Genomic DNA, 22,149 nt, shown 5'->3' on the forward strand with positions numbered 1-22,149 from the left:
AGTATAGGGAGCCTTCTGTTTATTGATCCTATAGAAGCCCTGAAGGAGGAGGGAGATGAGAGAGATGATCCTGTTTCCGCTAACCGCTCCAGTTAGTAATAGCCAGCCTGACCCTCTGTTCACTCACCCTCTCCAGGCATTACCCGGATATAGGTAGATGAGAGGCGGGTGTGTGTGTGTGCGTGCGTGTGTGTTTCCGTTTTCTTGATTGAATAATGTAAGTATGCCCTCGAGAGGCCGCGTGTGTGTGTTCCAAGTGGGGCGGTAAGTATGGCCCGGCTTCATGTAGCCGCAGTCAGATTCCCTTTGATTGGGGCTGAAGTCATCCCTCTCCTCTTGTTGTCTTTCATGTTCGGCTACATTAGTGACAGGAGAGTAATCAAAGCCGCCATTAATGCCAGGCCATTTCCTCTGCCCTTGTCATGCAGGCCCACAGGGCAGGACTGCGCTTCCACCGGACTGCAGGAGAGAATGGGGAGAAAAACAGCTAAAACCACCCAGCTAATGGATTCTCCTGATTTCCTGTGGCTTTGGACTGAAAAGAGAAAATCACAAAGATGTTGGTGATGGAGCTGAGAGCAAAGATTTGTTGTAAGACGGCTAATTTAGAGACAGGAGTGACCTTTTTTCAGTCACTGTATAGATTGAAAGCAGAAATGTTTCATGCAGCAGAGCAGCTCGATCTTAGACCTGAACACTTCTACTCCACTACTGTAGTTTAATAAGATATACAAAACTATTATCAAAAACAACAAGAAATTGTTAATTTATATGTTTTAACAGCAGTTGTGTCAGGCAAACCAAGCACTAAACTAGCTAAAAAACTTTAAAGGCCATTTTCTCAAAATGTCATATTTCCTTTATATGCAAAACAGGATGTTTTTTCAACTTAACTTCTAGATATGCCCACCAAATCTGACATGCTGCTTTTAGCAAAAATGCCAGGTAATTTAAAGGCTTTTTAAAATGACATATTTTGTCATTTTGTTTATCCGAGGTGTTTTACACGAAAAAATAGCAAAGAAAATCTGATTTTCACTTTCAAAAAAAAGGCTACAAAGCCGTCTGTGTTGTGTAATAATTATTTAATTATTCATCAGAATGAAACAGCAAAATGCACTCTGACTTTATCCACTCAGAAAAAGTGTTCTAACTGATATGACAAACATTAGCTAATTTAAATATGTTAATTGTAATATGTTGAGTATGTTCAACATATAACAAGCCATTCTGATAGGATAAATGGATATTTTTTTCCTGTTGGTGCCTGACAATGAGAACAGAGTGGAGTTGAACTATAAGAGGAGATAAACCATTCATACATCTGTTAGCAATGTCCCATTAAATCCAGTTGAAGTGGCTCATTCTGCCAGGCAGCACTACAAACACTCTACCTCCCACGTCGCATGTCTGTGTCTGTGTGTGTGTGTGTGTGTGTGTGTGTGTGTCTGTCTCTCTCTTTCCAAAGGTTGAATCATCCCTTTAGGAGTCATAACCTGGGTGTGTTTTATCTTGTGGCCGCCGCGCACAATTTCATCCAACTATGCCTGAACTTGTGAGGTTTTCTCTAATCAAACCATGTTGATTAGAGTAAAACCTCTGCGATCTCTGGAATGAAGCGAACGTCTTGTCCCGGCATTCTGAACATGGAGTGCAAACTATGTGGATAATTAGTAAAGTTTCTTCTCCCCCTCCAAATTCTTTCATGTCTGGATGGAAATTTATTGCCAGGACAATTAGTCTAATTATACTGTTTGCCGCCTGGATAAGAAGGTGGTGGCATGCCACTGTTACAGGATCCAACTTGTGCGCTCCTGTTGTTTGTCTCCACTTTTTAGTCAGACATAATTGCGAAAGCAGAAATAATCCTGCAGAACTGTGATGTGATTTGGCAACGAGCCCCGCCAGAAAACTACTACCATCTGATTTATGACAGGGATTTCTGCGGATCACAGCTGACACTTCACAGATACTGCGATCTACTGTACACACGACAAGAAGAGAGGAGGACATCGTTTAAGAGGCTATTCTTCTGTCCCGTCTGGAGAAACCCATTGCAGGCCAGCGAGGGACTCAGAGTCTCTGAGCGATGAGAGCTTTGAGGAGAGCGACGACTGATGAGAGGAAGAGAGGAACCCCAAAAAGTGGGTTAGCAGAGACAAGAGAGAGAGAGAGAGAGGGCAAAAGGGAGAGAAATAATAAAAAGTGGGTGGTGAAAAAAAAAGTATGAATCAGCAGGACACGAATTAAGGGATTTTGGCGAATGCAGTCATAGAGAGCAGTGAATGAGAGGGGGAGGACAAGCATCAAGGTCTGGTGAGCCGTGAGCGACTGCAGCCAGGGCCTGTGGTAGCCTGAAATCCCAGGGCTGAGTATGGTAAATTGGTGGGTGGGGAACATGGTGGCTGTTGATAAGCAGATAGAAAACAGGGCTGTGCAGCTATAAATACACATAGGGAAACCCTGGAGCCATGGGACCAGCATGGCGAGGGTGCAGAGGGAGGGAAGGCGCCTCAACCTGCAACCAGCGACCAAAATGATGCTGTGGAGTGCTATTACAAAAAGATTAGCACGGGGGGGGGGGGGGGGAGAAGGAGATGGAGAGTGAAAGAGAGGGTGGAGATAGAGGTGAACTGGGATGTGCAGGGGAAGATGGAGCGATATGAACAGAAAGATTGCAAACTGAAAGCACAAATATGGATGGAAGGATCAGGGAAGAAACAGATGATTAGATAGCAAAGGAGGGTTTCCAGGAGATCCACCCGGTAAATATACAAGCAAGTAGATTATATCAGATCCCACTAACAGTGTGAGTCACTTGTTCTATTGCATAAGACCAATAAACGACCGGTAAGGAAAAGGGCACATCTAGCTCCTTCGACCTCAGAGGAACCAGCCCCTTTTACTGCACCGCCATCATAAACTCACAAATGCAACAGGAAGCCCAGTGGATTCACACTGCTGGAAACTACAATGCAAAGCTGACCTTGTTAAGTGTTTATAAGGACTGTCTGGGAGCCTTTATGGGAGGGGGAAAACAAGTTTTTGCGAGAGGAGGCGCAATAAACGACAGATCCAGATTCAGATTTTCCAGGGATATGAATAAACCTCGCTTGCAAGAGTCAGTGGAGCGAGAGAAAAAAAAAAAAAAATCAGAGGAGAGGCAGAAAGGGGCAGTTTTACAATAAGTCTGTTTCTCCTGGTTGGATCGTATCGGGAGAAAACGAGAGAGCGAGGCAGCCGTCAGTGGGAGAGAGAGAGAGAGGAGAGAGCGCCGCTTTCTCTCTCTCGCTTTCTATCCTCCTCCCCAAGAACCAAGACCGAGAGGTGTAGTAGCTGGAAGGAGAAAGGAGTGATGGTGAGAAGGAGTGACGGTGATAGAAAAAGGGGAAGAGAAAAACAGGAAACGGCTACGGGAGGGGGGGGGGGGGGGGAGAGGGACAGAGAAGCAGAGAGGTGAATGAGGGAATAAAGTAGTAAGGAAGCGAGAGAGAGAGAGAGAGAGAGGGAGAGGATGAGAGGCAAAGAGAGATAGAGAGAGGGAGAGTGCTGATTAAATGAGCAGATGGCAGAAGGCGACGGCAGGAGATATAGCATCTTGCTGCTGACATGACAGTGTAAAACAGACAGCTTTACCATATCACACATATCAGCCAAGGAGAGAGGAGACACCTAGATACAGCGGGGCAAACATGGCGATCACTGTTTGAGAAACATGAATATCTATAATCCACAAATGGGTTGTGCAAGTTTAAAGGAAAGAAAGGTAAAAGATATTGATTTGTGCATTCATGTGAAATGCTCCAGCGATATTATACATCAGTAAAACAGATAGTACGGGTGTAAAGAGGGAGAAAGCGTGGTGGCCGTCCAGGGAAAGGACTGCCGTTAATTTGCTTGGATGTTGTCACACATTTTCCAACAAGAGAACCAAGCAGTAAATCCCTGCGCAACGCTCCAGTTTCTCTTCTGCCCCGAGTAACACTGACTTGGAACGCAGCTCGCAACAGTTCATAATGATGCATGTGCCGTGATAGACCCACACACACACACACACACACACACACAAAGAAACACTGATTTCATTTGAGAAACTGAAAAAAAAAATACATGATTAAAAACCCCAGAGGATAGCAGAAGAAAGAGTTACTTAAAACACTTATTCCCAAGTCTTTTCCTAAGAAATCATTCCCTAAGTCTTTTATATTTAATCACATACGGCCCATCCTTTACTACGCTGCAGTATAAAGGAGCGAATATTGGCTGAGAGCTCGGGCAAATTCCTTTTAATGTTTCCTTACATGGTATGGCAGATGTGAAAGCCCCTCTCTAGACTGACTAATAAATTACAACTTGTACACATTACGCTTCATATTTAGGCGAGGGAGCATTTTGAACAGCGGGAGATACTGGCGTGCTTAAGTGGCCTCCTTGGTTGAGTGGTTCGCGGAGAGTGAACCGGGGGAGGACCGGTGGAATTAAAGGTAAATACAGCGGTCTATTCCAGGCGCTGTGCTGTGATTTCACCGGGTCATTACCGTGAATGATGAGGCGGCCACACCCCCTCGGAAGCTCGCCCGTGCTTGGACAAGGGCTTAGGCTCCAAAGCTCATATTTGAATAAGCACTGGACAAACACACCATAAATGCTCCACCCCCACCCCCCCCACCCCCTCTCTCTCACCCTCCCTCACCCTGTGCTGAAACCAGAATGAACTCGACACGCAGCATCACAGTAGGTAGAGAAGCTCTCACTCGCAGCAAACTAATCCGTGCCATTTTGCCAAGCTGCTTTCTCCTGGCTAGGCCCATAACAATGCTGAAGTCACTTGTTATTTTTATCTTTTTTTTTTTTTTTGCAGGAGGGGGGGAGGTGGGGGGGGGGAAGGGAGAGACAACAAATCATAATCCTTTGTTGAGCCCTACCATATGTTCTTTTCTTTATCCTTTCTTTATCCACACCCCACTGACATTAATAATCTGTAGGATGGGAGAGTATAGGGCTGAAACACTCAAAATTCAAATAATCCTACTATAGTTTGCTGCTAAATTTGGACCTTTTTTTTAACTGCAACTAACATTCCCACTGAAATTAAATGCTTCAAAATTCCTGGTATGGCAAAATTCTATGATAATTAATTGAGGAAACTAATGATAGACAATTATACATGATAAATTGAGCAACTCTAAATATCAGTAAGCACACAGATACAGTATAGTATCAATACAGTATGAATTAACCTGTTATAAATTCAGACAGGAGGGACATTAGTAATGGAAAACAATATGCGTATTGTATGTTGTTGTCTGTTGGTTTAGTGATGGATTAGGATGAAATCACTGAACCATTTGTGTTGTTTTGTCACATTGTAGTGGTTGCTATCTAAATCTACTTTGTTGCTAAAACTACTCTGTTGTTTGATGTTCTTGCTTTGGCAATAAGTACAACAGATGTTTCTGCTTCGGCAATAAGTACCTTCGTATTTCATGCCAGTAAAGCACCAATAATTTAAGCTGAAAGTGAATTGATATACACAAAATAAAAGCGTGCCAAAAAAGAAAGAGTCGGCAACTCGGCCTGAGTCTGTTCTGACGTTTAAACGGCACATCCCGGGTGGAACAAATGATACGCTGTCATCACTTTAAAATGATGTTAATTTCCAAAGACGACAAGCGCAGCTAGTTGTCTGAGAGTTGGAATTGACTGAGCGCGACAGCGAGAGCCCTCCTCACCCTACAGTACGCCACATCTAACCTTTTCACATTCCCTTTCATGTGAGGTGCAAGAAAACAAATCATGTTGAGACATGGGCGTTCTGGGTGGCTTTGCAATCTTCCCATCTGAGGCAGGGAGGGAGGTTGCATCACTTGTTTTGACTATCCAACCTCCTTTTCTCATTCTGAGGAGGAGGGGCAGGAGGAGGAAGACAGACAGGGGTGCAGATATTGAATTGTAAGAGCAGAGCGTTCTACTTTAATCAAGCTCATACGTAGCAGTGTGGAGCAGATGTTGTTTAATCCGTATCTATACCGCGGCGCCTGTCCCACCGTAACCCTCAGTTGCCGTTCTGCTGTTTGCTAATTACGTATCGCAACATGCCCCGGTAACGTCACGTTCCTGAACGCTCCCCTCAGAGGCCGGCTCGACAGGAGGGGAAAAGAAAGCCTAATTAGACCGAGTGTCCATCTGCTGAAAGGGAGAGGTGGGAGTGAGGTGAAGAAATGAGATAAACGCAGTAAAAAACGTGACACCCGAAGACCTCGCGGTGCTATAATTAAACCTGACAATCAGGAATGTTGGAGAACGACGGGCGAACATGGTATTTTACCTCCTGCTTCATTATGGTCTAATGATCCCCCTAAGGTGTTTTCCCTGACACTAACTACAGCTTATAAAACGGATCAGTTTCTGCTGCCGGGACGGTGTGAAGAGATGAGAAACTTTAATGGTTGGTGAAGGTGAAGACGGAGAGAGGGAGGAGGAGATCAGAGGAGAAAGCCTGCGCTCTGCAAACCAGACTGAAGTCCCACACTGTAAAGCTGTGAAGACTTCTGTAAAACCAGAGCTGTCTTGCCCTATGGCAGTAGAACAGATACTGTGTGTTTTAGTATTTCTACCTGTTTCCTAAGGCCATCATAGTTCTCAAATCAAAAAGGTTAAGACAGAAAGTCCTTTTTTCACTTTTTTTGTATGCATGCCCCATTCTCCTATGAATAGCTCTCTACTATAACTCTGAAACCAAGGCAGCATTCTTAGTAAAATCATCTGTGTTCAACTGAATGCCAAAGATGAGCTGTAGGTCTAGGACTGAAGGTGCAAGCATGTCTCTAATCTCTAATCTCTCAGGATGACAGGTCACTAAAACTCAGCCCGATAAACGAGCTACATGTGAGTCCATGTGACTTTTGTTTACAAGCCTCGGTTTGCTTGTAATTGGGCAGCGTGAACTTAAACGAACCGAATACAAAAATGCAACAAAGTAAACTTTTCCACTATGGTTTCGACCAAAGGAAACCAGCTGTAGGTGTGATTGCACCCCAAAAGGATTTCAAGAAACCACAATCTGAGTTTTATGGGACTTTCGGAGTAGGAGTTTTTTAGCCTCATGTGCATTCAGCTAAAGTGCAAATAGCTTTTCCATGTAATTCATGTATGACAAAACCTACGCATGACACTGCCTCCCTCTGCCTCCCTCTGCCTTTGTTCGCTGACCATGAGAAGAAATGAAAAGGCCCGTTTCCCGTCACCAAACGCCCTCTGCGCCTCTGCTTCCACATCTGATCCACAATAAGCCTGGCAGTGTGGAGGAGCGGGCCAGACCAGATGAATCAATGTCTGATGTCAGTCTCAGATCAGCCACTGAGGTATACAATGTCCAGACAGAGAGCAAAAGCCCATCTTTGAGTGACAGCCCCTTCAAAGCAAAGAGACAAGATGACAGATGGTATCAAATCCCACTTTCCCAGAGCCGGATGAGGTTTTTGAAATGTTTATGGGTGAGTAATTACGCTTTTTTATTTTTTTTATTTTTTATTATTTCTAAGAAACAATGAATGTGTTTATCAGGGATTCTTAATGGGATGAATTGCGATTGTAACGGGCCAGGAACAACTTGCCTCTGAGACTGCAGAGAAGCAGCAGCACAACATGCATATCAAACGCGTGTGTGTGCGTGTGCGTGCTGTGCTGGCGATTGTTCGGGGCACACACACACACACACACACACACACTCACACAGATGGCAGAGGAATTTAGCCGAAGCTTTGATATGCAGATTGGATGCTGGCCTGCCATTTCTGCTGGCTGCAACACTGTGTTATCGTTCCTTCAGTGCCACATTAGAGCTGATAACATTTACCTGAAGGGGGCAGCTGACTGATAATATCATCAAGACATTTCTGCTCCTGGAAGGTCTGATCCGGGTTCTGCATGGAATTTACACTGACTGTATCGCTGCAGAGTGGCACTCACGTATACAGCCAGTCACACACACACACACACACACACACATGTACACACACATCAGCACACAAAGACAAAAAAATAGGAGCGCTTTCTGTCTCCTAGGCAACTACAGTACGAATACTGTGACAGCTTGGAACGCTGTGTGTCCAAAGTCGTCAGAGGTAGCAGTGAGATTGTGACACTCACACACAAGCACACACACACACACACACACACACACTTGCACACATTGTTTGCGAAGTCGTGAGAAGAATGGATGCTGATGTTGAGTCTTTATATATAATAAAACCGCAGAAAATAAAAGCAGCGGATTCCAGCACCTAACAAACATGTCAAACTTTATCTGTAATGATTCGGCTAATCAACAACACTGATTAAAACTGGCAGCGTGTGTTAGAATACATTACTGAGGAAAATATCAGTGGCTTACTCATATCTACATTCTACATAAATCACTACTGCTGATTAGTATAGATGGCAGCAAGCCCACCGTACATTAAGAGATTATTATAGTGGGCTACTTGCTCATTTGCGGCTTTTTTTCCTCTACAGCATCCCCACTAGACCGTATTAGTTGTGTAAGCTTCTGTTATTGAGTGTTTATAGCATGTCTTTCCCCAGTATAGCGGGCCATAGGTCTGTACTGGATTATTGGCCATGATGACCAGAGCGGCTTTCGCCCACATTAACAGATTAGTATCACAGTGGGCCACTCTAACCTTTATTTTAATTACAGGGTATTTGTTGTGGCCTCCCACTACTGCATGGGCTTAGTGAAGGTCCCATACACAGGTCACTGTGGCAGAGGTGTGCATCAAAATTCACCTTAGCCTTTAAGTTTACCATTATCAAAGGGAGGTTTTTTTGTTTTTTGCTTTAAAAAAGACAGTGAAAACATGTTACTCTTAGGTATAGAGAAAAAACACGGCTCCATTCTGTAGTTTTTAGGAAGAACTGTGCCAATGTGGACTAAACTGGACTTCTTTTAGATAGTGGGCATCCTAGGTTTTCTGGTAGTCCATGTTTTGTCTCTAAGTCATCAAATTTATATATTTTTAGCCTTCATTTATCTGTCCATAATGTAGTCTTACATCAGGAAATACCATTTACCATAATACAGTGTAGTCAATGCATCCATTCCATTTAACTCTAATAAAGCATATTTAATCTAATGAGTCCTCTAACGAGTATTTATATATTTTATTGTGTTCTGTAACCCTTTTCCCCCGCAAAATTTCAAATATACTGTATGCTGTGAGTCATATTTGCTTCATTTCCAGTCTTACTTTGTCTCTCTCTGGCAGCTTGTCACAGCAACAACTTATTGTAGAAACGGATGCATTTAAAAATATAACTCACGTAATGGAACGCACAACATTTAAACATAAAAGTCCTGTGGATGTTTTTAAGGAAAATGTCCGTGACTCACTTTTGGGCCGCAGCCCACTGGTTGAGTACCAGTGCTGTAGAGTATTGTAACCATGCTATGGCTTTAGCATCAAAGCGGCCCACTGATGACTTATTGGAAAGAGGCCACTGAATGACACAGATTGTAGCATCTCTGCTTCTGGACTTTAGCACTATCTGTTTTAGTATTGATCAGTTTGGCTGGACTACCTTCTGCCAGAGAAAAACGCGGCGAAAAAAAATGAGCAGACTTTTACATTTCCAATACTGTTAAATCTAATAAAATAGCATTTTCCTTTCGTAATTCGTCTATCAAAAGGCATCTATTTTTCTAATGCAGCGAATAGATAAATATCAGCCAGTGCTCCCTCCCTGGTATCAACAACCTTCACCAACGCCAAGGATGAATATATTAGCCTGGTATCTTGCATCGATGCACCGCTAGCGATACTATCTTTCGCTCAGTGTTTTTTTTTTTTTCAGTTTTCTCTATATGTGTTATGAACAGACGGGCTGTTGAATATAGGAATATAGGGGAATAAACAGTGCCGGCTCCGCTCTATATGATCCCAGTGGGCTGCAGTGTGTCACAGCCTGTGTAGGGAAGACAGTAACGGGGTCAGATTACTCTGCCTGAGGCCTCCACTTGGTCATGTGTGTCTCTCTCTCTCTGCACACTGAAAAACATGTGTTCAACTACTGTTAGTCTCATGTAGAGTACGTGTGCTGCCTGGTGTGTGTGTTTATAGCACACATTTCCGCTTGTATGTGTGTGTGCGTTTGTTTAAAAGTGAGCGCTTATGCACAGGCGCCATTTTCATCTTTGCTCCAACAATATCGCTTTAAACATTTTAATTTATGTTTCGGCACAAACTCCGCTGAACTGAACAATACCCCGGAGAAGCAATTATTACATGGGGGGGAAACAGTCAAAACATTAAGGGGAAATTTGCCGAGCGGTGCGGAGCCTAAAGTGCTGCTGAATCACATGATCTCGCTGTGGCTGTAATTCCCGATTAATTATTCAACTGTTTTCTCCACCAACAGAACCAGTGGTACCGCAAAACTGAACAGAACAGAAATATTTATTGAGGTTGGCAAGCGCTAATAATATTCTGCTATTATTCGGGATCCTCAAGTGTTCAGTTTTTGATTTGAAGCATGTAAACGCCGCATCCCGTTTACAACCCAGGTAGGCTCATATCCTGATGATGAGAAGCCTGAAATTTGTAATTGCTGTAATTGCTGGGAGACGCAGAGACATGGAAACGCCTCATAAAATGCTGTTAATTGCCGTTAATTGTTCTGCTTCCTTGGTTATATTCTAAATATTCGGATTATTTGTGTATTCAGGGACATTTGTGATTGGAATATGAGGATGCATAAATAAAATGATTATAACAAATATAACCTTTACCGGGATGTAAGCTAGTACTAAAAAAGCATGTAAAAAAGTAGTGAATTTCGTTGATGTGGTACCTATTGTATACGCCGCAAGGGTTAGGTTTAATTACCATATATCCAATTATTCTTGTGCTAACGTATAAACGCTTCATGCCATGGTTCAATGCAACTGCCTAGTCATAATGTGTGTTGCGCCATGTCCAGGTATGTGGGCCGGCGGTTCGGGGGTTAACGCGGTACTTTTCCCCGCGGCTCTGGCATCGCCGTTGCGCCACTGCGAGTTTCCCTCTATTTCCAAACCGAGCTGCACTCATCATCTGTGCTCTTGAGTGACTTGTCCTGAGGCGACTCATCTCTTTATTTCCCAAGTCAATGTCAAAGCGCAGGCACAGAAGACCTTGTGAATACAATATGACACAGTAAACATACACACACAGAGGCACACACACACAGAGACACACATGCACAGACAAACAAACAACCAAACGCATATAAAAGATGAGGCAGAGGGAGAGAAAGAGCAAGGTTGTCTACTGAGAAGTTTTCTCTCTCTGGGTTCCACAGCCGGGGAACAATCGCTGAACTGTCCTCTTTTTCATCCATCTCTCACTGTTCAATCTTTGCCTTGTTCAGGGACGAATCCGGGCAGCTATAAGCGAGGATAATACGGCTTTTTGTCGAGACATGCCCCCCCTCCCTGTCCAGACAAAGCTTCCTCAATCTCATTCTTTCACCTCCCAGGACCGATGCAGCTTGATGATATAACATCAGGCTCTTATACGCGGCCAATTTCCGCCTAATATTTCACATTTAACACAGACGTTTCCTCCAGGCTGTTATTTGTGCTGCTGTCAATATGTTATTGACACAAACGAGGTGACATTATGTGGCTCCCGTCTCTCGTCTCCCCGATGTGTCAATCAAAAATTACTCGGGGGACACGGATATAGATTGCCCGGTAGGGAGGAGCGGCGGAAAGAGCAGATATCTCATCTAGGAATGCTTGGATTGATTTATGTGTGACTAAGCCATCAGCCGGCTGATTGACAAGCGATACAATTAAGTGGAAGCGAGAAGGAACGGAAGCCCGTCGTTATATCAATCATTAGTTTCCCCCCCCCCCTCTCCGTCTATCATCCGCGCTCATCATCTAATGGGCTTTGTGTGCTCCGAGGCTAATTTCACTGTAAATATGACAATCATGTCTCTCTAATTCACACCAGCACAAGAGTTGGATAATGATAGAAAGACAAAAGAGAGACAGAGACAAACAGTAAAAGACAAACAGAGAGACAAGCAGCAACAACAATAACACTTCTCTACCCCTGGTACCCAGGTTCAATGCACTGTAAAGTACACTAACTCTCCTCCAGCTGGGACTCAACCAAACACACTTCATAGCACACTATACACTGTCACAAATACAGGTACAGGACAGGTCCATATCTGTACCCAAAGGTGTATTTATCACCTGTAACAAATGTACACTTAAAGGTGCGCTAGTGGTCTTTAAGGTACTAAATGTATATGTTTTATTGCGCTAGAAGGTTTTCATTTCTGACAGCAAAAGATATATATTTGTGTTAGTTTTCTTTGAATTTGAAGGTATTTTTTTGCCACTTTAAAGTATAAAATGGCTTGTCGCTGGGCCAGTACTCCTACAGGGAGTCTGTACCTTTTCAAAGGCTGCATTTTTGTACATTTTTGTCACTTGGGGTACTTAATTGTTCCTTTAGAAGTACAGGCGACAAGGGTACGGGAATATGGACCGTGCATGACGGTACAATATTCGTACCCTAATAGGGTACAGCCCTGGCCAAACTCGTTTTCTGAGAGTTTATGCATCATAGACTTTTTGACGGTTATATGAACATTTGCATGATTTTTACCCAAATACGTCCAGCAGATGCTCCCACTCCCCACTTGAGTAAAATGTTTGTGTACAGGAACAAAAGCAGAAATTATGGAAATGCCGCAATTCAGGGTTATTTCAGTCCTGTAACCACAGGCACAACGGGACGAGGATGCAGAGGATGACGAAGATGATAATTGAGCTTAGTCATCTAACTGAGCTTTATTCAAACTGCACCGCACTTGTTGTGACAGGAAGCGCAGTTACGATGTTTTCGTCTGCCTAGTTAACCAAAGTTAACTGGGCATCAGGAGGGATTTTAAGTGCTATCCCATAATTCCTCTCTGATCTCACCCAAAGCCTAGTCTTAACAATTATAGCACTTGTTTGGAAGAAGCCTTGTGTTAGACTAGACTAGGTTTTTCCATGTCTGGGAAACCAGACCACATACGGAAGCTCCACAGGCCACTTCATCTATCTTACATCCTACTGGGACAGTATTGCACCTAGTTTTATGACTCAACATGCACTTGTTGTTCGTGCAGGGCTGGGCGATACAGAAAAAATAAATATCACAATAATTAGTTGGAATTTTTGCGATATTGATAAATAATGATATCTGCTGTCTTAGGTATGGAGAAATCACATGCTAAATAATCCAGTTGATGTTCATGTTGACCTGTATGATAATTGGAAGTATTATACAGTAATAAACTGAACCTGTAATTGACGTTCTCAATTTTTTTATTTTTTTTATTTTGAGGAATTTGACCTTATATTTTCTATATCTTTCATTTAAACAACATAATTGACTTTCACGATTCGGTAAACGATAATATCGTTATATTGCCCAGCTCTACAGGCCATGCTGTATAGCCTCACGTCAGTAGAAGATGATTCATTCTCTGTTTAAAACACAGTGAAATCATTCTAAGGTGTGTACTGCCCCGCCAACCCAAGAAAAAAAGGAAAACCTGCCAGCAGAAATCAGAACCACTGACCAAAGACTGTGATCATCTCTTTCTCTCGAGAGAGAAAAGAAAAGAAAGGAAAGGAGAGGATAGCTAAAGGATCAATACAGCACAGCCTGCTAATGGATTTCTGCATGTGTGCCATTCAGTAGTGAGTGTGCAAGAGAGTAAAAGAGATACAGCAACAGTGATAGAGAGACGGACGGAGAGGCAGAGCTAGAGGACGAGTGGTGGAGAATAGTAAGAATCAAAGAGAGACAGAGAGAAGGGGCAGATAAACAGATAGAGGGGAGCAGCGAGAGCACGGGTTTCCACAGATATGTATGGTTGGAGGGTCGATCGTTACCCAGACGCTGCACGGCTGCCTGCCTTCACTGCCTGATTGCCTGGCACACATTTGCATTAGAGTTGAGAGGAGCGGAGCGGAGGAGCACAGCCGGAGAAGTCTTTGATCTCTCAGCCTCTGTCTCTTTGATGCACCATGTGGAAACACACCAGCAGATTTGGGAATGGCGAGTGAGGAGATGATGTGGGGTGTTAAGAGTGTGTGTGTGGTTGTGTGCATGTGTGCGCCTCTCTGCACGGGAACTGATGTATGTAGAGAGAATGACTTTGCAAATCCATCAAGACTTTGATTGCAGACCAAATGAGCACACACATACCAGCATGGGTTGCCCCATTTTGTTTAAGCGAAGTGCTTTCAAGCAGGAAGGAATAAAAAAAACCATCCTGCACTTCCAGTTTCAGGATTATCAAACATCAGGGCTGCTCTGACAACAACAACTGTCAAGCAACAGATCAGAACAGATTTGCATCCAACCGCATCACCCCATGTTTTTCACAGAAAATGCCATTTCACGTTTCCGTCTGGGTTCAAATTCGAGGCGCGGCGCTGAGATAATCTGTGGATTTCGACTGCGTTTGTGTATACAGCGCTGACAACTCTTTCTGCCCCCCTCTCCTCTCCTCGTCTATCCTCCATCCTCCTCCCCCTGTCTCCTCCAGTCCTTGCCCCCTCACCTCTCCTCTCGCCTCTTTCCTCCCTTACCTCTCTTCAATTCCACACCTCTCCTCTCCGATCCCTCTTCTCACCTCATTCTCATCTCTTCTCCTCCCGGCCTGTCAGGATGATTTCAGGCTTGTTGCGTCTAGCCTGACTTACTGTGGTACGATTGAAGCAGTAATTACAACAGTCTCTGAATAGCTTTTCCTCCCACGGAAACCTCGCTACCTATCATCTACAGGCTTAACCCTGCTCTCCATACTGACATGCAGGGGCCAGACAACAGCGTGTGTGGAAAACCATTAACCCACAATTAAATTACAATCACCATAACAAAGGACGAGTGACATTTAAATCCACCAATCGAGGAGGGATTAGGAGCAAAGAGCACGTCTCTTGGGATGTGTTATCGTCTAAATATGACAGTCTGGATAAAGGAAGTGTGAATTAATCAAACACTTTACCGTATCTACTAGTGAGGCCGTTTTTACCATTGGCTAGACTTATCTCCTCTACAAGGTAAACCAAGGTGGATTACAGGGTGAGTAAAAGACTTGGGTAGAAAAGGAGAGAAAAGTGTTGCTTTTGCCCCTTTGTGCGAGACGAAAATGATATGCTGCAGCTCACGAGTTGGATGTCCTCATATCGCAACTGGAATAAGACTGAGGAGAACATGAGGCAAGGTAAGGTATGAGGCTTTGCAGTTGCATCACAAATCTCTTAATCATGTCTGGCGCCATCATGGAGGTCCAGTGGAGAATTGGCTGTGTGCAAATAATGACTAAGCAACCAGGAAAGAAAAATACTGATGCCTGATAACGGCTGTTGTGGTTTGGATATAGTTCAGTAATGTTGTAACTAAATGTGAATAGTCTGATAAGTCAGAGATTTCCAAATTTAAGTTAGGAATCTCTTGTTTTTAGTCCTAAACCCCTATTGGTCCTATTTCTACTCCAAAGCACTATGAGTTTTAACCTGAATAAATAATTTTTATGCTTTGATAGCTAACTAGCCAGCAGGCTAATTTAGCAAAGCAACCAATGTTAATGTTAACATGCAACTACTAGCCACTTTAATGCTAGCTAGCTAGCACTTTGAAGGCTGAGGTCCTCCAATATGGCCGCTGAAGGGTGTGTTACGTCACCTGAAAGCCCTCTAAAGTGAAATGCTTATGCCACATCTCTGGCTCTGACACAGCAGAATGATATCGGCCTTCAATCGAAGATCAAGGTTGCCCTGAAATGAAACCCATTTGATATAGCCAGAGAGGAGAATGAGGATGTGAGATTGATGTGAGTTGTGAGGAGAATGGGGAGCTGGTGGGATGTGAAAGGAGCGAAGTGAGGTAGAGCGGTGCATAGTTGGTGATTTAACTGAAACAAGGTGCAGTGATTTGATGATTGGACATAACCATCTTTCCCTTCAGGGGATTAAAAAGCTTTGAAGAAGCTGCACGTAAAAATGTGAAAGGAGTATTTCTGACCTAATCTCTAAAACCTGCTTTAATATGATACAAAAGGGATTTCTTTAGGGAGAGTGGACATGACACAGTCCATCCTGGCACAGTATAGGAAAGATGAGAGGGGCAGATTAACAGGAGACACCAGAGCCAGCAGGAGCACATTTTTACCACAACACATAAAACGTATTTCTGTTGGAGGACAATAACTTACTTCATGGGTTTGAACAGAGCCTGCCCGTAGTTCTGGAAAGTCATAATCAGCTTTAGCTGGGTGCCTCCCGACTTCATTGCTGTTGGAGTGAAACAGACAACACTGCTATTAACAACGGCTACAGGTGATAGCTGTTAAACAGATATAGTGTGCTGGCGACTCGTGACTGGCATACTGGCAGCAAATACTGTTGGAGCACAATTACTTTGCAATTATACACCCCAGGAGATGAGACACTAGTGCATGGTGGTGTACAACCGCTTCTAATGCTCTGGCACAAATTGGCATTACATTTCTCGGAGGCAAAGCGGCTCTGGAGGCAGAAATAATCTCATTGGTTGAGCCAAATAGTTTTTCTAGCTAAGAAATGTTTGACTGAAGTCCAGCGAAAGAGACAAGAGCTAATATTAGGAAGCCTAGCACTCTGCTACTAACTGAAAAATGCAAACGAGCCATACTAAGTTATTATAAGTTATTATTAGCCTAGCTGACCTTCCAAGTTCAAACTACCCATACTAGCCTATAGCTATCCAGGTAAGCTAGCTAGCTAGCTAGCTGCTGACCTTCTATGATCATGAATGAATGAATTAATAAAGTTATTGCCATTCATATATTTTATTGCTCCAAAAAACTGTGCTTTTTGGCTCCGCCCATTAAGGTTTAACTCAATCAATCAGATTATTTCTGCCTCCAGAGCAGCTCTGCCTCTGAGAAATGTTTCTATAAATAAAACTCCAGTCTCCAGACAATATGCACACAATATATCAATTATTGATAGTTTAGCAATGCCATATTCAGCAGAGTTTGGTCATATAAGTAGAAAATACATCGAGCTCACAGGACAGAGACTTAAGTCCATCATCCAAGTGAAAATATGTTGTTTAATTTAAACTGCAGTGTAATACTGACTGATATTGACTTGATTTACAGTTTAGTGAAATTTCATGGCACACCTGAGCTTGAAACTTCAATTTCCCCGACCATGTCGGTGAAGTGCACTGCTGCGTATGTGAGCTTGTATGTTTGTGTTTGTGTGTATGGGTATATCTGTGTGTGTTTGTGTGTGTGTGTGTGTGTGTGTGTGCATGAGTGTTTGCACTCTGAAGCGAGCGAGTGCTGATGTCACAGTGTTTGTTTGACGGGAAGGGAGAGTGAGGGGGTGAAGGACAGCGAGTGCTCGCCCGTCGCTCTCTGTTCCTCCGTTGTTTACTCTCTCTCTCTGTATTCTCTGCAGGGTCTCTCACTCTCTCTTTCGCTCTCTGTCCATCCCTCTATCCTTCGTGTTTTCTTTCTTTTTGAACATGATAATGCATTCTAAAGGCACTCACGGGATTGGGCTCAACGTTTGGGCGAGGTACTGTACTAAAAAACACAGAAAAATTGGCAGAAACAACAGAGGAGCCACTGTGCCTTTTACTCCTCTACCGATCAATTGTAAACAGTGTTTCGGTGGCCTTTTGCCAAAGCACAGCCTTCTCAATCAATGTTCTGATTAGTTTTTTTTACATATGGGAACCATGATGACAAGCTTAGTGTTTTACAGGGGAAAAAATCATCAAGTGAATCAAGTGAAAAGATCAGTTTCCAGCTCACCTGTCGCGGTGTGAACTTGTGTATGCGTGTGTTTGTGTATAGAGGCTTGGGAGCATTTTGAATAAAAGCAAATCAGGTCAGCAGGAAATATATATGGGACTCATGTTTGCGGAGTAACTGTATACAGGAACCATGCAAATGATAATGTCCCACTCCGTCCATACCAGTCGCCCTCACACAAATCCTCTTTGACAACATTTCCCTCCAGGAAACCTCTATGCCTCTTTCTCTTTCTCTTTTTAGAATGTGCAGTCCAGCGATCAAATGTGCGTCAGATTAATACAATCATCGGTAGTAATATTTACCCTATATGCTGCATTTGTAGGCTGCGTTTTCACTGATAAACACTGCTTAAAAAGGTTCGGCGTATAATACATCCAAGCCCTCCTATCCTTAAGCATAGATAATAACCAACTGCTGCTGGCTTTTATTGGTATTCTGCCCCAGGCCTCTGCTATGGCTCTGTAATTACTGGGCCAGCATGTATTTAGCTGGCTAGAGACGCTGAGAACTGCTTCCACTATCCACCCAGGCTTGAGAGAGTCAGAAAGTAAGAGGGAGAAAGATCAGGGAAAAGGAGAGAATTTGGAAGTGGCGAGAAAGAAAGAAAGAAAGAAAGAAAGAAAGAAAGAAAAATAAATTCTTCCTCTGTTAGTGGTGACCACGCAGACACCATGCTGCTAGTTTTATAACCGGTTAATTCTGGTCCCAGATAAGTATTTAATCTTAGCTATAGGGCAATTGCGGTTTTGTCACTGGCAGATAAACCTGAAATCTGCAATCACTTTTTACAGCGAGCGTGAGATGGGCGACCTTGAGTCGACAAACACTCCTGGAATGTGGGAACAGAGCGGAGCCAAAAAGGAAGACAATCCAAGACCAAAGAAGAAAAAAAAAAACAACAACCTCAAAAACCTTCGATTCCATATAACTGCCCTAACACGGATTTTACCGGCTCTATCAGGTACCTACTTGCACTTGCAGCGAGGGCTTTGTGGCTTTCTGCACGAAGCCAGGTTCACTGTGCACTTGTCGATCAAATAAAAGCCACAATGTGTGATTTGGATCACACTGTGATTTGGACGGAGACCAGGTGTTCTCTGAGGCGAGTTATGTTCTGCTGTGACGCTTTGTGGGAACACACGAGAGAAGACTTGTGGGTTTTATTATTCCTTCTTCCTTGTAAGGCAGGCTGATCAGACTCAGACTGTGCGTGTGTGTGTGTGTGTGTGTGTGTGTGTGTGTTTTCTGTAGCAGCCAGCAGTGCACTTGTCTATCACTTAGCAGCCTCCCCTCCTCTCATTCTTAATTGATATGTGTAGCAGTCGCCCTACCTAAGACCTGGTAGGCCCAATTAACCCGGCCACAGCACATTCCCCTTTGGCTTACTGTTTGATTGCCACCGTTTCCCATGTGGGACACCCTCTGAACTGAACTCTGACCTCTACAGGGGACACCCTCTAGGCCATGGTGTGACAGACAGTCCCGTGACCAAAAGGGCACAAGTTCAATGAGAAAAAAAAGCCAGTGTGTGTCTATTAGAAGCCATGTGAGCTATCCAAGTGTCCTTGTGCAAGAGACTGAACCCCCCGGCTGCTCAATTATTGCATGACACCAGTGATGTAATGGTAAATAAAAAGGTAAACTGTATGACCTCCAGTTGGTGATCATCAAACGGCAACACAACCACCAATATAAACAGAAATCAATCAGAAAAACGTCAATTTCTGCTTGAAAGACCCCACCCTTGTGATATTACTCACTATGAATTCATGTAATGAAGATTCATGTCAGCCTAGACAGGGGGGTGAACACTATTCTGCAAATAAAAAGGCAGGCAAACAGCAGTTCAGGTGGGTTTACCCTCCGCTACATCGCTGTGTGTCTCTCTGGATGAGAAAATCAGCGAAACCCCTAAAGAGAAAAGTGTAATTTTGCGCCTGATATTCTCTCTGTGAGCAGAAACCCTCCAACTGCATCCAAGCAGCGAAGCCCTCCTGCTGTTCCTAAAGGTGCCGTACGCTGGATCGCCTCTCCCCGAGTCCCGACTCACCGACGCTGGTGATCCTCTGGGAGACCAGGTCCTTCAGGAGGGCGTCGATGACCGGGTTGTGCCTGGAGTACAGCTCGTATCGGTTAATCCCTATGTGGAAGCGGAGCCAGTTGGGGTAGGAGTCCGCCGTCAGCTCTCCTGTTGGACTGAACTCATCCATGGTGCCTTCACCGTGCCTGCATGGGAGGAGGAAGAGGAGGGAGGGGTGGAAGGGGATGGGGAGGAAGAGGATTATCAGGTTTTGATGTAATGGGTGATATAGTTTGGATTCTGATGCAGTATTTAGACTAATGTGATTGAGCAAAACTAAGCTCTTTGTTGGGATATTTGGATTGAGGTGTAGACTACACCTTATGACAAATTATCCCTTTTCTACCCAAAATGTTCAGTCTAATTTAGGATCTTATGATGCCACAGACTGGATAGGTGATGTGTTTAAGGTTCACTTCTATTATAAATGCTGAGAGCAAGCTGGCTTCATGTTTATGAAATGCTGCACTTTACCATTCCTGATCCTCTGCGGCTTTGGGGTCAAATCTGATGTCCGTGTTGACGTTGAACAGCGTGTCCTCGTCCGTCAGCGGCGGCGGGGATCGTTTATATAACGGGTGGTCGTAGAGAGCTGACAACCTTGAACCCCTCACCGGCATGTTCTTGGTCACCGTGGCGTCCTGGATGAACTGCCTCTTCCTGTCACCGCGCTGCGCGTAATGCTCGAGCCGCCTGAAGCCCTCCGTTTTGTCGCCCGTAACCGGAATCTTTTCCAGCGAGTGGGAGGAAACGTTTGAGCTCGGCTCGTTGCTGAAGTCCTGGAGGATTCGCAGGGTGTGCTTGTTAGGCCAGCCCTGCTTCCCCCAGCTCTGAGGCTCCTCGCTCGGCGTGTGGGAGCAGGAGCAGCCGCTGTTGCTGCGCCTCTCCAGCTTTGGTAACAAGTCTATCATTATGTGCATCGAGCATGCGATGAGAAACACCATGAGAATCAAAACCCGGAATTTACGCAAGAGTATCATCTTCATAGTCTCCGTTTTGAGCAGATGTGAATATTTACTGCAAATGATCAGCACGCAGATGAACAAGCTGACTACATCGCTGATTATGTTTATTAGACTGGATGCCAATCTAATGAAATATACGTTAAACACGTAGGAACCATCTTCACTTGCCGTCTTGAGTAAAGGATTCAGTGTTCAGCCTTTATATTTTCAACATCAGAGTCCTGCTTTATTGGCTCGGACGTCCAGATTTCAGAAGCGCAAAATCATCCGCAAGCGTCCAGGTAAAACAGGTCGAGTCGGTTCAGACCAGCGGTCGATTTGCGCAAGCCACATCCTCTCCACGCCGCCGCTCTCTCTTTCCTATCGACCACCCAATATTTCAAGATCAATACAGACTATTAGACAAGTGAGTAGGATCCAAAAGCGGCTCTGATAACGCGGGATAAATGATCCGTCAAATCTGCGTGTCCAAGAGGTCCGAGGGCGCGCATCAGCCTCACCGTCCAGCCTCGATCCTCTGGAGAGAGCCGCCGCGGACCAGCTGGGACATCGGAAATGTACGGAAAGTGCAGCTCTTCACGGATGTCACATTTAAATATGTTTCAGGGAAAGTCCCAGAAAAGTAGTCGACGTAACTCATCCACCTCAGCGATCCGGTATGCGTAATTCTGTCACGCCCGACAAAAATCACCCGAGGCGAGCCAAAGGAATAATTTGCACAGGTATAGCAGGAGACAGAAATCCCCCCGCAGGGCCAAGCAACCTCTAGGAGTAGTGGGGAAAGAGAATCCACCTCTGTAGCATGTGTGAATCTGGGTGGGTGTGTTAAATATGATGATGAAGCCAAGACTAGATCCAGCCTTTGCGCAGCGTCACCGTGCGCAGATTGGCTGAGGGGAGAGAGAGAGAGAGAGAGAGAGAGAGAGAGAGAGAGAGAGGACTGCGACCATGTGAAGCATGAAGTGCTCGTCTGTATTCCTCTTGGAATAAATCCTCGCTGCACATCCAGACTGTGCAAGAAGAGGGCGTCTCATCCCACTGGCCAATATTCAGTCTGGCACACACACACACACACACACACACGCACACACACAGAGCAGCAAAGCCCCATGAAGCCATTTCTTTTTTTTTTTCTTTTTTTTTGGTGAAATTCATCTGCTGGAATCCCTCTGAAATATCTCCTCTGAGACGGCAGTCAATCCATCGATGATACATTAGACAGGCCTATTAGAC

General features: G+C 44.3%; 1 protein-coding gene across 1 annotated transcript in view; it reads right to left on the reverse strand.

Annotated features, from left to right (window-relative positions):
* fam20cb (FAM20C golgi associated secretory pathway kinase b) overlaps nucleotides 1-21,696 on the reverse strand; it is a 54,199-nt gene extending 32,503 nt beyond the window's left edge. The window contains exons 1-3 of the mRNA XM_071530969.1: nucleotides 20,426-21,696; nucleotides 19,922-20,097; nucleotides 16,276-16,354 (exon numbers count right to left, since the gene is read on the reverse strand). Of these exons, the coding sequence (XP_071387070.1) occupies nucleotides 16,276-16,354; nucleotides 19,922-20,097; nucleotides 20,426-20,937 (767 nt within the window). The 5' untranslated portion in view covers nucleotides 20,938-21,696. The remainder of the gene's footprint in view (nucleotides 1-16,275; nucleotides 16,355-19,921; nucleotides 20,098-20,425) is intronic.
* Nucleotides 21,697-22,149: the final 453 nt, after the last annotated feature.

The sequence above is a fragment of the Centroberyx affinis genome, unplaced genomic scaffold (genome assembly GCF_046629955.1).
Source record: "Centroberyx affinis isolate AG114_WGS23_722 - 3 ecotype Tasmania unplaced genomic scaffold, CSIRO-AGI_Caff_v1 ptg002014l_1, whole genome shotgun sequence".
NCBI classification, from domain to species: Eukaryota; Metazoa; Chordata; class Actinopteri; order Beryciformes; family Berycidae; genus Centroberyx; species Centroberyx affinis.